General features: G+C 39.9%; 1 protein-coding gene across 5 annotated transcripts in view; it reads left to right on the top strand.

Annotated features, from left to right (window-relative positions):
* smap1 (small ArfGAP 1) overlaps positions 1–15,567 on the top strand; it is a 91,781-nt gene that overhangs the window by 26,022 nt on the left and 50,192 nt on the right. For 3 of the 5 annotated variants that reach the window (XM_037781919.1, XM_037781920.1, XM_037781922.1), the window contains exons 5-6: positions 6,826–6,894; positions 9,940–10,017. The exons of 1 other annotated variant lie outside the window; for it this stretch is intronic. In XM_037781919.1, coding sequence (XP_037637847.1) covers positions 6,826–6,894; positions 9,940–10,017 — 147 coding nt within the window. The remainder of the gene's footprint in view (positions 1–6,825; positions 6,895–9,939; positions 10,018–15,567) is intronic. One more of the 5 variants, XM_037781921.1, reaches the window with a different exon arrangement.

Raw genomic sequence — 15,567 nt, 5'->3', positions numbered from 1 at the left:
GTTAGAAGTTCCTCACAGTAACTTTAAATGAACCAAAACAGGTTTGTACTCAAACTCAAAAGTTTCCAATGATACCCACTCCTCTCTCCTCCCACGATGGTCCACATACTGTGTTTGGACATTTTAGCATTTAAATTCTGAAACAATTCTGCAGAAAAGTATATTTGTATTCTCAAACCAAATATACATGGAATTCAGAAAATCCTTATGCAGACAAGAACTGTAAGTTCTGGTACATAGAAGAGTTTGTTTTTGTATTTGTTTGCGTGTGTGTCAGACCAGTGGAGAGAGAGAGAGAGGTAGAGAGAGAACAATGTTGTTTTGTAATGGACAGCTTGCAGCACTTTGTTTGCAGTGGAGTACACAAGAACATCCACTCCACGTCCATTGCCCGTGCAGCATGAGCTCATCTTTCTGCCATGAGTGAATCAGTTGGTGTATGTGTGTGTGTATCGCTATATGGACCGCGCATTATTTCAATGTTAGTGGAATCAACAAGACATCACAGTGCATCTTGCCAGCCCTCTGTGATGAGCCCGGTGATTGGCCTAAAAATGTCACAAGAGAGCAGCACAGTCACCCCGGAGGAAGGCTTTGCTGATTCCCAACCTTATTTGCCTGCGTTAGTCATACGGATGTCCTGTCTGCTGTGTCCACAGAGCTTGCCAATGTTCTGTGTTCCTACAGCGAGCTGTGGCAGCCTACTTAACTTCTGCCATCCGCTGACACCCAGTACAGCCTCACACGGCTGCTAAGCGTGGCTGGAGACTCTTTTTGAACTCCAAGCAAAAGTTCAGTGCAGATTCTTTCAGATTTTTTTTTTTTTAAATCACTTTGCCTCGTGACTTTGTCTTTAATTGCTTGCAGCCGTGACAGTGACGCTGGTATTGTTTTATTGTTTTCGCTTGTGATTCTGTGCGTGAGTCAATGGCAAAATGTCGTCTTTGAGACTGCACGGGCACCGGAAGAAGGGGGGTAGGAAGTGGGGATGGGGACCCCCACTTGCCATGACAGCGACGCTGGTATTGTTTTCACCTGATGAGCCTGTGTGTGAGTCATCTTGGCAAAATGTGGTCCTGGAGACACCTCTACTGTGTCGGGAACTGCCACAGAGCGGGTTTTGAGTACCAGCTGTTTATATTCCTGTCTGTCTGTGGACAGATTTTGTGACTGCGATAGCGGTCATTATGGCAAATTGTTGATCGTGTCTAGAAGGTAACCCCCAAGTTTTGAAACACTTGCGAGATGGTTAAGGTCAGGCATTGACCTTGAATGGTTAGGGTTAGGGTTAGGACAGGTCGTCAGGCATCGGGTCTTGTGGGAGTTTTTGCACTTTTTCGCAATTTGGGGGTTACCTTCTAGACACGACCCAAAATGTATTCCCGGAGACACCAACTGTAGTGTGAACTACCATAGAGGCGGTTTTGAGTACTTTGCCAGGTGTTTATGTCGGTCTGTGGACAGATTTTGTCAACATGTAGCGTCACAGCTGTGGAGAAATCAGTCAAGAAAATGTATAAGTGTGTAGTTGAGATCAAAATGAAGGCCAAGTTAAAAGATGAGAGTGGTCCAAGCAAGGGCGCCATAAGTAGGGCACACACACACACACTTTATGCCCCTGGCCAGATTTGGCATCGCGGCCGGTGTGATCCCATCTCAAGATGGTCTCTAGTTATTTTTTTTACTTCTCTGTTTATCTGTACTTATATCTGTCTTTGCACTGCTGCAACACACAAATTTCCCCTCTGAGGATCAATAAAGGCTTATCTTATCTTATCTTATCTTATCTTATCCTATCTTATCTTATCTTATCTTATCTTATCTTATCTTATCTTATCTTATCTTATCTTATCTTATCTTATCTTATCCTATCTTATCTTATCTTATCTTATCTTATCTTATCTTATCCTATCCTATCCTATCCTATCCTATCCTATCCTATCCTATCTTATCCTATCTTATCTTATCTTATCTTATCTTATCTTATCTTATCTTATCTTATCTTATCTTATCTTATCTTATCTTATCTTATCTTATCTTATCTCTAGCTGTGATGAATCCTGGTGTGAGGATCTAGCACTTAGGGGTGCAAACTGTAAATCACCAGTGTCATCACGATACAAGATTATAAAGTCTGCCATGATACGATTTCGATTTGATCCATTTCAGGGGCCTTCGATTGATATGAGATGATATCATATGCCCATTTAACACAATCAGTTACATTTATATCACAAAAAGCAACTAAAATATGATTTGACAATTTTATTACTGGGCTCTTCCAGCCATTTAAATGAAAAATAATCTATTCTTTTTAAATAAAAACAATAAATATGATGTGGGAATTTCAAAATAAAGGTGTATCTTTTAAATGACATGTATTGATATTTTGACTTTGCATTTATGATAGTGGATTGTTGATGAGTGATTCGATATATAGATCCAGATTGATGTATCGTTACACCGCTACTCTCCATAATACTGTACTGTACTACCGTCTCATTTTCTTGTCCATGTGTAAAACACATATGCAAATAAAGAAAAGTCGAGCTTGTAATGGCTACCAAAAGTGCAATAGGGCCCTTTATAATGGATGCATTTGGAATTAGAATCAAATTTGTGATAACTACCGCAAGCACGTCACAAAACGTAGCTCAAGGTCATTCAGTTGATATTCCTTCATTATATTACAGCTTAAACATCTAAAACCATCCCTCAGACTCTATAATTCTTGTTTTATTAGTCTCTGTATAGCGATTCCACTTTACTTGAGTGAGTGTCCTCTGTTAGAGTACAAAATGAAGCTGTTAAAGGTCTACCCAGCGGACACGTTTCAGTTAAGATGTTAACCATCTCTCTGTCTCACTATCAGTAGTCGCCACAGCAGATAGCCAGACACTTCTATCTCCAAGTGCTAATATCTATTCAACCTCTGTTCATCCTCTTTCACCCGGCTCGCACTACTCCTCTTGTTATCTATCCACTCTTTATCATCCTCCCTCCCTCTGTATTCTTACCCTCCAGCCTCTTTTCTCTTTATCTTCATCATCAGCCCATCTGTGCCTGTTTAGTGCTGTGTCGACATCTCCGGCAGCATCAAAGTTGGAAGAGGAGGAAGTTTTGAGAGAGAGGCGAGGAAAAAAAAAAAAACCTAAAAGACATCAACAGAATAAGTAGGGGATAGAAAATGAATTCACATCTCTTCTGTGTTGCTTTTCACCACCACAGGCAACAAGAGCAAGCAGTCGTTTGATGCCTTAACAGTTGAGGAGGGAGGGAGAGGGATGGAAATGGGGAAAGATGAAAAATGGAGAAAACTCTTCTGTTCTGCCCTCAGAAAGACACAGTCAGTGTTAGTTTCCACCCCGAGGTGGTGTAGAGAGCAAAGGAGGAGGAAGAGAGGAAGCAAAGGAGGTGGGTTTGACGTTAATGATGTAACCTCTTTCATTTTTCTCCGACTGCTTTTAACAGTCAGATGCTCAGGAGCGCCTCTGACAAAAACAAATGTTCAATGGTGTAACACTCTACTGCTAGAACTCTGTAGCCTCCTTTTCTTTGAGTGATTGAAATACTACTAATGAAGTAGTTCAGGCTGTTCTCGTACACCGTTCATAGCTACACCTACGAAAAGTAATTCACTGTAATTTGTAAAAATCCCACAAAATCAATTTGGATGTAATCCACTTAATTGTCAACCAGGAAGTATAAAAAGCGACAAACACCGTGTAGGGAAGAGGTCATGGTAGATGGGTGGGTCAAAAAACACCAGAGTTTCACCCAGGAGACCGCTGTTTGTACCTCGTGTGAAACCAGAAGTCGACATTGATTTATTTGTCACATACCTTATTTGAACTCAAACCACAATCTTTTCCTGAACCTAACCAAGTAGTTTTGTTGCCTTCATGGAACTTCTGTACTTAAATTATGCCACTTCTGGAGTTATTTAACCCAAAACCACGATATTTTCCTAAACCTAACTAAGTAGTTTTGTTTCCTAAGCCCAACCCAGTTGATCTTTTCCTAAACCTAACTAAGCAGTTTTGTTGCCTAAACCTAACAAGTTGTTTCCTGTGAAGACGGAAGTTTATTTTGAAAAGACTGTATGCATGTAACGAGTGGAAATTGACACGTAAAACACACGAAAAACGAGGAATAACTTTTTGTAAGATATCATAAGAACAGTTTTATGAGGATACGTATGAGTTGTTTCCGTTCTTCTCCGAAGAATTGCATTAACTGTTCCGATGTTTGGACTTAACGGTAGTATACAGTAGGCTGATACATGGACATTGGCTGAAGTGTTGAGTTCTGTGGTCAGGGATGTTGCAAGCAGCTGCATGGTGGCTTAATTATGGCGGCTGTGGCTCAGAGGGTAGAGCAGGTTGTCCACCAATCGGAAGGTCAGAGGTTTGATCCCCGGCTGCTCCGAGTCACATGTCGATGTGTCCTTGAGCAAGACACTTAACCCCAAATTGCTCCGAAAGGCATAGCCATCAGTGTGTGAATGAGTATTTAAATTAGATCCTGATGGGCAAAGTTGGCAAGGAGCCAACTTTGCCCATCAGGAGCTGCCATGCTCCTTGCATGGCAGCCTCTGCCATCAGTGTATGAATGGTGAATGCTGACATGTAGTGTAACTAGAAAAGCGCTATATAAATGCAAGTCCATTTACCATTTATGGTGGCCCTGAGAGCTCAATGCACTGCAAATGAACAAAACACATACAAATAAACAAAACGCAAGTAAATTAAGAAAAGTTTTTCACGAATTTAACAACACGTGCAGCATTTCGAAAAAACGCTCCAAATAGAGAAAATACAAGCAAGTATTCTGTAAGTACAACACAACGCAACGCAACGGAAACAGTTTTCTTGGACCCCGATTAGCTGATGCCATGACGTCAGCTAGTCTTCCTGGTGTCCGACACAGAAATCACAAACAATTATATACATTCAAGCACATCACATTACACACCAAAATCCCTGTCCTCACATTACCTTACATAAAAATGATGCCAGCAAATTCCATGCAGTGAGATATACATATTTCAAACCTTTAGACACCACAAACAAAAAACATCAGCACGCCAGAAGAACCATTTACTGTCCATTCATGCAGTTAATTGCTTTAAATAATACGCTTAAAATGCTTTCTTGAAGGCGGCTCTAGTATTTGTTTGAGTAACTTGATTTGGTAAAGAGATCCATCCTGTAATAGCTCTGTAAATTACAGTAGATTTGTTCTTGGTCTAGGTGGTAAGAAATATCCTGATCTGGCCTGTCTTGTCAGATAATTATGTTCTCTACTGATGTACACTACTTGGTTAGTAAAATACTGTGGCTTCTTAAGACATCCCTGAAGAAGAGCATACAACTGGAGTTTTCTGTAAAAAACATTTTTTTTTTGGTGACTTTTTTATGACCTGATTACTTTCATAGTTTTTGGGAATAATCAATCTGTTCAGCTGTTGTGTGGAGAGGCAGTAAGTGGAGACGAGACACAAATCTTGAGGGAGGTAGCTGAAGCTGTGTTGCATGTAGACAGGCAGCGAGCAGCCAGATGGCAAAGAATAAACAAGGAAGTGATAGAGACGAGGCCGTCGTAGCATCAGAACTGTTTAGTTCAATCTGCTAACTGACATGTCTCGTTACGGGCGGGAAAGATTCAAGCAGCTGATGGGATTTTTGTCAGATTGGATTGGTATGAATTTTAAAGACAGATTGAAAACGGCGGTAATTATTATCGTACAAAGTGTGTGCTCATTTTATGATGATGGCCAGCTTTCATGATAGCTTTTGTGTACATCAAGCTGTAGGAGGCATAAGCCATGCAGGCTTTTCACCATCAAACAATACATGGTTTGTATTCTCTTGAGTTTGCTGAACATGAAAGAAGTAATATACTAGTATGCATGCAAATGATTTCTTAACTTTCTCCTGTCTGTATCTCCCTTCTGTCTTCATCCATTCCTCATCTCTTTGTTTCTCAGGCCATCTGGTACCTTGATAATCTCCGTCAGTGGAGAAATGCATATTGAGCTCGGCTGTCTTACATCCAACACATCTGTGCACTTTAACGCACCTGTAGGCAGATATACTTTTAAATGCCCTGAGCAGCAAAGGCAGCAAGCGAGTCCGGAATTCGATTCTATGGTACAAGGATACGCTGATATGCTAGTCTTGTGTTCACAACTTGTTTTTGCTGCCCTCAGGTTTAAGTGTTTCTCTATAACATTAAATATTAATGACTAAATAAGCAACAATCAAAGTCAAAGCTTGAAAAAAAAAAAACAGCTTTAGATATTCTTTATGAGTTAAACACTAATCTGCTTCATCAGTGCTGTGTGCGACAGGTTTGATCAGATTTGACAGCGCCCTGGTTTTTTGATCACCGTTTCCTACTCTTCAATACACTGTGACGAGCAGAGAAATAAAACATGGTTTGTGAAAACAACCAGCTGCTGTTGGTAGACTGCAGAGTTCAATTCAAGCGTGCTCTCAGTCTGTCTCACAGGTCAATGGCAGGTTAATGGAGGTCGTCCCTACACTCTATAACTGTGTGTGTGTGTGTGTGTGTGAGACGCTCTTTTGACACCGTTCTTTCTGAGCGGCTGTGAGGCTGAATGTAACCTTGACCAGCAGCATCTAGTGAAGCGCAGAGTGCTCTGCTGTATAGAGGAGAAAATCCTCCTCCATTCCCTCTAATTAACTCTGCTGTGCTCCTCTTCTCACTCTGTTCTCCTTGTTCTGTCTGTCTTCATTTTCTCTTCTCCTCTTCCTCTCTTGTCTCTGTCTAACCCTCCGTCTGAATATCTCCGTCTTCCAGCCGAAGTCCTCTGAAGCTGCTCCTCCCTCCACCTCGCCGTCCTCCCAGGCTGACGGGAGCAGACAGGAGGTGCACGGCTTTCCTGTGTTCTGTGGTTTTGTTGCGGTGGTGTTCTGATTGTTGTCTTGTGGATGTGTTGTGGTCGGTGTTGGAAATTATTTTTTTTGTCCACCTGCCATCTGTGGCTTGTGGATTCTAAAATCTACCAGCCAATCAATAGATTACCATTGTTTTGTTGGCTGGTGAGTGAAGCAAATCTAGCAGCCACTTGCATATTTTACCAGCATTTGGCTGGTGGCTGGTGTTAATCACAAACCCTGATTGTGGTGTCATCATCATGTGCTTTGTCACTGTTTGGTTGTGAAAGGTCAGAACAGTCTACTAGTCTGTCAACGGCAGAGTGTTTGACTAGACTTGTAGATTTTCATATTTTCTCATTTATATGGCTGTCAATTGATTAAAATATTTTATCGCGATTAATCGTGAATGAATTGCACATTTTTTATCTGTTCAAAATGTACTTTAAAGGGAGATTTGTTAAGTATTTAATACTCTTATCAGCATGGGAGTGGAGAAATATGCTTGCTTTACCCAAATGTATGTATATATTTATTACAAATCAATCAACAACACAAAACGATGACAAATATTGTCCAGAAACCCTCACAGGTGCTGCATTTAGCATAGAAAATATGCTCAAATCATAACATGGCAAACTCAAGCCCAACAGGCAACAACAGATGTCAGTGTGTCAGTGTGCTGACTTGACTATAAATTGCCCCAAACTGCATGTGATTATCATAAAGTGGGCATATCTGTAAATGGGAGACTCGTGGGTACCCATAGAACCCATTTTCATCCACATATTTAGAGGTCAGAGGTCAAGGGAAACCTTTGAAAATGGCCATGACAGTTTTTCTTTGCCAAAATTGAGCATAACTTTGGAGCGTTATTTAACCTCCCTCGCGACAAGCTAGTATGACATGGTTGGTACCAGTGGATTCCCCAGGTTTATTTATTTCATATGATGCCGGGATCTTCACTCTCGCTTTAAAACTGAGCCTGCTACAACAACCAAAAGCTTGACAGCAGCCCGTCGGATTTTTAAGAGGTTAATTAAAAATCAGTTTTGTTTGTTGTGTTAATGCAATCAAAAATTTGTGTTGTTAAAAGCATTACCAGCATTGATGTGTGAACAGCAGCCATTGTTGCACCTTTTCCAGTGCCATGAAGTCTGTAGAAAAATCTTCAGAAATACAAATTCAAGCAAAGAAAAATCCCTTGTGGCAAGCCTTGACATTTGACCCAGGCTTTCTGTTTTTATACTGTGCTGTGTTTGGTTTTTTAATATTTCAGTCCATTAGTCTGCAGTAAAAAAAACAAAACACCGACCTAATGCATCTTCACAGAAAACTAGTGACTGTAGAATAATAATAAATGCTCTCAACGTTCATGCTGATTTGCATAATTGTAAATATTGATGATTATGTAATATTGTTTATTATATTCTCAAGACAAATAACCATCATCATAAATACTTATGCACATAAACGGCCAGTAAATGAATTGCATTGCGAGTGGAGACGCAGAGAGGAACAGACTGTTATTGTTACTATAATGGCTAGATTGTAGGCTTCACCCGCTAAGCTAAAGCTCTTCTCTTTGGCATCCTGACAGTCATTAGCTAAAGCCTGTTGGTGGCTGGCATCAGCACCGGCTCATTTACATATAACAAAGCAAGACAGAACCATTAACCTGAAAACACTACATCAACTCTCCGTACGCTAATAATGTCGGCGCATTACATCTGCATTGTGAGTGCATTAAAATCACATTAGAGAGTGAGATCTAATTGTTTTCAACCTGCTATTAGGTACACCAAATCATTACCATTAGGCCTCATGTTTCCTCCTGCAGAATATTCTAATGGCTGTCGAATGGTGATTTAATGAAGAAAAGTGCCTTCTTTCTGCATGTGTAAGCAGTATTATATGCTAATTATGGTTCTGCAGGACAGAGACACAGAGTTATCACTGTGATATATGTTGCAGAATTGACTGCATCTATACTATTGAGTACATCAATACATCATTAAATAATATTAAGGGGAGACACTACAGGTGATAAGGGTAAAAAATGTTAATAGATATCACCATGAAACTTCCCCAGTTGATCACTTACATTAAGACAATATGTTTTTCAATTATAAATTTTCTGAAATGTCATGTTTGGATATACAAATGAGGAATTATCTTGTTGAATATGTGCTAATTTGCATACATTTCCAGAACAGAAATCTGAACATTGGCGGTTCAAAATACTTGTTTCATTTTGTTGACATATTAGAGTCAAAAGCTTTTACAGAGGGAGATTTGGATATCTCTTTTCATCACTCCATAAATCAGAAAATACTGTCAACAACCATAAAAAAATCAATTTTCACCATGTTTTTATGAATAAAATGTTGTATAAATCAGGCTATGAATGATATATGAACAAACCCCTCTGTAAAAACCTTCAGAATATAGATAGGAATGAAATTAGAAAGTTTGGTGTATGTTACTGAAGAGGAGATTTCTGGATCAGATTATGAGAAAAAACTTTTTTTAGGAAACAGCCTTTAAAGATATGTATTGTAAAATCCACTGCATTTTGCAAGACACTACAGGTGAATAGGGAATAAAAATAACTAATAGATATCACCATGAAACTTCCCCAGTTCATTTGTTTTCTGAAATGTTATGTTTAGATATGCAATTGAGGCATAATCTAATGCTAACTTTTGGTGAATTTAGGAGAAATCTACAGACGCAAACAGACAAAGTTGTAAAATAAACACCTATATGTGTATTATGGATGTTTTCTTTCTATGAATCTGAAAGAAGACATGTTATGGAATCAAAATAGCCCACAATCTCAAAATCGACCAGTGTCTCCCCTTAATTACACTGAGATTCAGTCAGACTAAGTGGATCTGAATATGCATTATTATTGATATCCATATAAGCCATATTTGCCTAGTTTTAGTAGATGCTATGACACACATAGTGTAAGCTGTATTTGCTGTTGCAAATAGGCCACTGTCTTACACCATCTTTCCTTTTTTCTTCACAGAAGGAGCGTGAAAAGAAAAAAGAGGAGAAGAAGAAAGAGAAGGATGTTGATAAAGTGGAGAGACACAACAACACAAAGGTACAATTAATAGATAACCTGGAAAACAGTCGTTTGTCGTAGGTCAAAGTTATAATCTTGATTTGGCGTCGCCCGTGGTTACCGTGGTTACAGTAGTATCAGCAAGTGTGGTTTAATACAACAGGTCCCAGAATACTGGAGGCAGAAATCCAACAGAAAAGCAACTGGTGTGTCTGTTTACACTTCAGCCAAACAAACTAATTTTGTTTTAATAATAAAGAAGGCGGTCAATATTAATTGTAGCTACAATCTGTCTTCATGCTGCACACGGTGTGAGTAGTTTCCCACACAACAGCCGGGCAGAGTGAAGTTGGTTACCTTGCTGAGGAGGAGCCTCTCATCTGTAGTTCTCACTGTGGCCGATCTGATACCAGTGTTTAATTAATACGCTGTGTGGAAGTGACTGGGATCATTCTTTTAGGCAACATCAAGCTTGACGTAAACATTGCTTTCCTAACTAACAAAATGCAACAAATAAATACATAGATATAAGTAAGGGATAATGTACAGCGAGCCAGTCATTGTTGTGAAAGAATCCCCGACAGGGCGACGTGAAGCGGATTGGTCTCTCATCGCCTTGAAAGGGATTCTTTCACAACAATGTCACACTAGCTGTACATTATCCCGCTTTATTACATGGCTACTTACAGAAGAAATCAATATTTTGACACAAAAACGGTCCGCCTTCAGTCGGACATCAGAGCTGCGCCCATAGCAACGGTCTGCTTAATCATAGCAACGGTCTGTTATACAGAAATTACAGACCGCAGAACGCCGTGATTGACCAATCAGAATCGAGTATTCAACACAGCGGTGTAATAAATTTATTTAATTGCTCTTTAATATTAAAATAATAAATCCTACACCAGCAACTTGGTAAAAAATCTTCAATCTTGCTTTTAATGCAGCAACAAAAACGGGTCAATACAATATAAAAAAATATAAAATGTATATAGTCTATAAACATAGAATTGAATTGAATAGATCGGCTCCATTGACGCCAATACCCGATTCAGCTGAATGAATCAGTATCGGCCCGATGTCCGATCCAGTATCGGGATCAGTGCATCCCTAATAGCGCTTTACAATTTGCTTCTCATTCATCTTCAGTCTTGCCCAAGGACACTTCAACACTCAAACTGCCAACCCTGTGATTAGTGGGCGACCCACTTTACCTCTTGAACCACAGCTGCCTCTATAGTCTAGAATCTAGAATGAAGATGCGTCCTTGTAATGATTTAACAAAACGGGTCAGTAAAGGGGTCACGGATCACAATCTGAAGTTTACATCACTATTCAGTCGGGTTTATGAAGGTTCTCGGCTCTCGTAGTGGCTGAGGACCTCGAATTCAGTTTTAGAATGAAGATGAAAACTACCCTTGCAATAACACGAAGAGAAGTAAAAATGAGAACGCAGCCCTCGGACATTGATCATGCTTTATGTACGTTGCCGTTTAAGCATTGCGAAGGCCAGAATGAGGACGAAGAGCTTTCTCTGCGTGTTGTCGGTGTGCCGTTATGAATGCGTGATGTGTGACAACAGAGAGCCTGTGTGTGCAGTCGCTCCACCTCTTGCGATGCAGGAGCTGAATGCTCAAGGGAAACTCCTCATAAACATTCATGTTGTTCACAGATGCTTTAGTTGTGCTCCGTGCATCGGTATGGATCGTTTCTCATTCATGCACAGGGGCGGAAACACGTGAACTATATTTAAAAAAACTATGATATCATCCGTGAAAGTGAAAGTGTGTGTTGGATAGGGTAAGTTGAACCTCAGCAAAGTCAGCCAACATATCTGTAATCATTGTTACTTTCTGAACACTTCTTCTTCTTCTTGTCTTTAAAAAAAAAAAAAAAGAAGTGTTATGTCACTCAGTGTAATAAGTGAAGCCCTTGCTGCTGGCAGATTTAGCTAAATTTAGCTTTTTTTTTTAAAAAGTAGATCGTCTGTTAACGCTCACTGCACCAGAGAGCGATGCCCTGACATCATGAAAGGCAACTTGCATAACATTGTGATTCAAATCTGGGAATTGATGGAAAGATAAATGAAAGATAAAAACTACAGCGATGTGCCAAGATAAGTGTTTTTGAAATAAATGACTAATGCGGGTTTGACCAGATTGTAAATCCAGCTCAGTCTGAACAGAACGAGCTGCAATTACTGACGTCTGGAACAGAGGTCACTGGATGTGTGTGTGTGTGTGGGGGATGTGGGATGTGAATGCAGTTCCTGTACAAGAAGAGAATATGTGTGGAGTTGCTTTTAACTGAGTGTATGTGCATGCATGCCAGGGATGTGGTATGTGTTCATGCATATCTATACGGTGTGTGTGTGTGTGTGTGTGTGTGAAGGAGAAAAGGGTGCAGGACTGAAGGAGTGAATGTGTGTGTTTCTGGGTCATGGTTAGTAAATTCAGAATATTTCCATGGCCTTACGAAGCGGTGAGGGAATAATGTAGCTCTCAGCAGTGTGTGAGTGTGTGTGTGTGTGTTCAGATACTCTACAGGGAATGGGAATGAAGGCTATGGGCAACTCTACCCACTGAGAGTGAAATGTAACACAGTGGTCGGTTCTCTGTAGCATTCACTTCTTACTCTACCTCCATCTGCTCATGAACTGGACTCTTTAGCCTTTTATTACCGGTTAAAATATATGATCACATTTCTTTTCTATTGCAAATATTTCTGTCCCGACACCTCTCTTCTTTATATACTATATTATGCATTTAAAGGAGGATTGCACAAATAACAAGGATATGATCATTAGGGGTGTAAATCACAAGTTTAATCACGATACGATATTATATCAATTCTTTGGACAACGATACAATAGTTGCCGATGTCACAACGTCTATCGTATTTCATATATATTTAACACAATCAGTTACTTTCATATCAACTCATAAAAAATAAACTAAATTTGGGCGCCTTGGTAGAACACCTGGTAGAGCTGGTGCACCATGTACCGTGGCTAAGTCCTTAACGCAGCGGCTCGGGGTTCGAATCAGACCTGTGGCCTTTTGCTGTGTGTCATCCCCTCTCTCTCCCCCCTTTCAAAAACGATCTCTGTATCTGTCAATAAAGGAATCAAAGCCCCAAAAGATTATCTTTAAAAAAAAAAAACTAAATTATTAGTTGACAATTTAATTTAAAATTTAAATGATTTTTTTTTAATAAATAAAAAAAAAATAGACCTCCAGTTGTTCACTATAAAGTGCCACATTTCTAATTTTTAAGTGCAAATGTTTTTTATCAGTTAAGAATTTCAAAATGTAGGCGTATCTTAAAGATGACGATACGTTTCAATTCAAGATTCAATAATTTATTACCATGTCAATGAAACATCGATTGGAATTTCTCTTGGTGTGAGCATGGGTAGACAAAACAATACAACACATTTTTTTTTCAGTCAGATCTGGACCACTTTCATACTCTATGTGGTCTTAAATCCAATATACAACGATCAGCCATTACAGTACATTAAGACCACTGAGAGGTGAAGTGAATAACATTGATTATCTTATTACAATGGCACCTGGCAGTGGGTGGGATATATTAGGCAGCAAGTGAACATTTTGAACTTTGTGTTGGAAGCAGAAAAAATTGGCAAGCGTCAGGATGTGAGCGACTCTGACAAGGGCCAAATTGTGATGGCTAGACGACCGGGTCAGAGCATCTCCAAGACTGCAGCTCTTGTGGGATGTTCCCGGTCTGCAGTGGTCATGACCTACCAAAAGTGGTCCAAGGAAGGAAAACCGGTGAACCGGCGACAGGGTCAGACCCGAGGCTCATTGATGCACGTGGGGAGCGAAGGCTGACCCATGTTTTCCGATCCAATAGAAGAGCTACTGGAGCTCAAACTGATGAAAAAGTTAATGCTGGTTCCGATAGAAAGGTGTCAGAACACACAGTGCATCGCAGTTTGCTGCGTATGGGGCTGCGTAGCCGCAGACCGGTCAGGGTGGCCATGCTGTCCAAATGTTATGACTGTGTGATGTGTTATGGTGTGTATATCCGATCACTGGCAATGTGTGTGACGTTATTGATTGCATGTAAGTGTGTGTTTTAGGGCAGAGATCCGTTCACACTGATGTCAGATATGGGTCACTTCAAACATGAATGTGAACAGTCTAGGCAGAAAGTTCAGATCTTGGCAAAAGTTGGAATTGATCATTAAGCCCTGTAATGTGAACGTAGCCTTAGTGTGACTGACTCTCACGCCAATCAGGATGTTGTGCACGCAGCTGCACCGCGACTGCATGAATACACAAACCATTACAGCCTTATTATTGATTAGTCTTTCTGATTTCTGACAGCAATGTCATCAAATTGCTTGTTTTCCCGACAGTCCAAAACCTCTGCTGTGAGGTGACAGCTGCCAGACTAGTGGAGATTAAGATTCTCCCTTTTTTTCAGAGTTTGTGAGTAATGAGGAGCTTTCTGATGAGCTTTTTCCACCAATGAGATACATACATTGTCCCCCGCAGTCTCAAAACTCACAATAAAGCACCTGGCATCAAGTCCCAAGTCTCTCATGTCTGTGTTTGCCTTTGCCTTCATGTCTACGGTGTCAAGGAACAACAATCGTAAATCATCATATTGTCTTTGTACACCGTCTGCCAACATGTGTGTGTGCCTGTTGTTAATCTCAGTCTTGTTTTTAGTGGAGCTTTAAAGTCAATTGTCTCCAGTTACTGCTGTGTAAATGTATCTAAAGCTGGTGTGAAGAACACTGTTGTGCTGCAATAGATTTGCTCCAGTGTCAGAAGAAAATCAATGCTGAAAAAGAAATATTGCATTTTATTTTAATGGCATCAAAAGCAATCAGCATATGATTATTTCCAGTCAATGAAAATGTGTTTGCCTCCAGAGTCTTTGTATACAGTACAGTACTGTTACACCGTCTTCCCGTATGAACCCACTATCAGGGCTGGTTGTGTGTTGCTGCACTTAAAGCGGTTAAGATCGACTGATTCAGCCTTAGCCTTCATTGGCATCATACAAAATCAATCAAAGTGGGATGCATCCATATAACAGATGTTTGATTAACTGAATTTTTTTATTTCGTCTGGCGATGACAGTCACCTCAATCAATGAAAATAAGTTCTTTTCTCACACAGGAATGCTATTTACAGAAGTAATACCATTGATTTTAAAGTCTTTTCAAAACTTAAAATATAAAAAACAATAATTTGCCATACTGAAATTATGTAAATGCCAAATTAAATTTTAGTGTATCCAAAATACCTTAAAGTTTACCTACCTTAAAATGCTATTAATTAAAAAAAAAGTATAATTTAAACAAATGAGGTGCTGCCTAATCTTCTACTTACATTTGCCATATGTAGTCTTAAATGCAAACTGGAGGCTGCGTGAGAAGAAAATTAATTTGAAGCTGCCGTTTCGCTTCAGTCTGTGCCACCTGTCAGCAAGAAGAGTGCAGCAGCAGTCACAGACTCACACAGACAGATCAGCTAAATAAATGGAAAAACCCACCAAGAGAGGTTGAATAATACTGATTAAATGGACAAATGTGAGGCGCTGCAGCAA

Source organism: Sebastes umbrosus, chromosome 10 (assembly GCF_015220745.1).
Source record: "Sebastes umbrosus isolate fSebUmb1 chromosome 10, fSebUmb1.pri, whole genome shotgun sequence".
Classification (NCBI taxonomy): domain Eukaryota; kingdom Metazoa; phylum Chordata; class Actinopteri; order Perciformes; family Sebastidae; genus Sebastes; species Sebastes umbrosus.
This window is presented reverse-complemented; position numbering and strand designations above follow the sequence as displayed.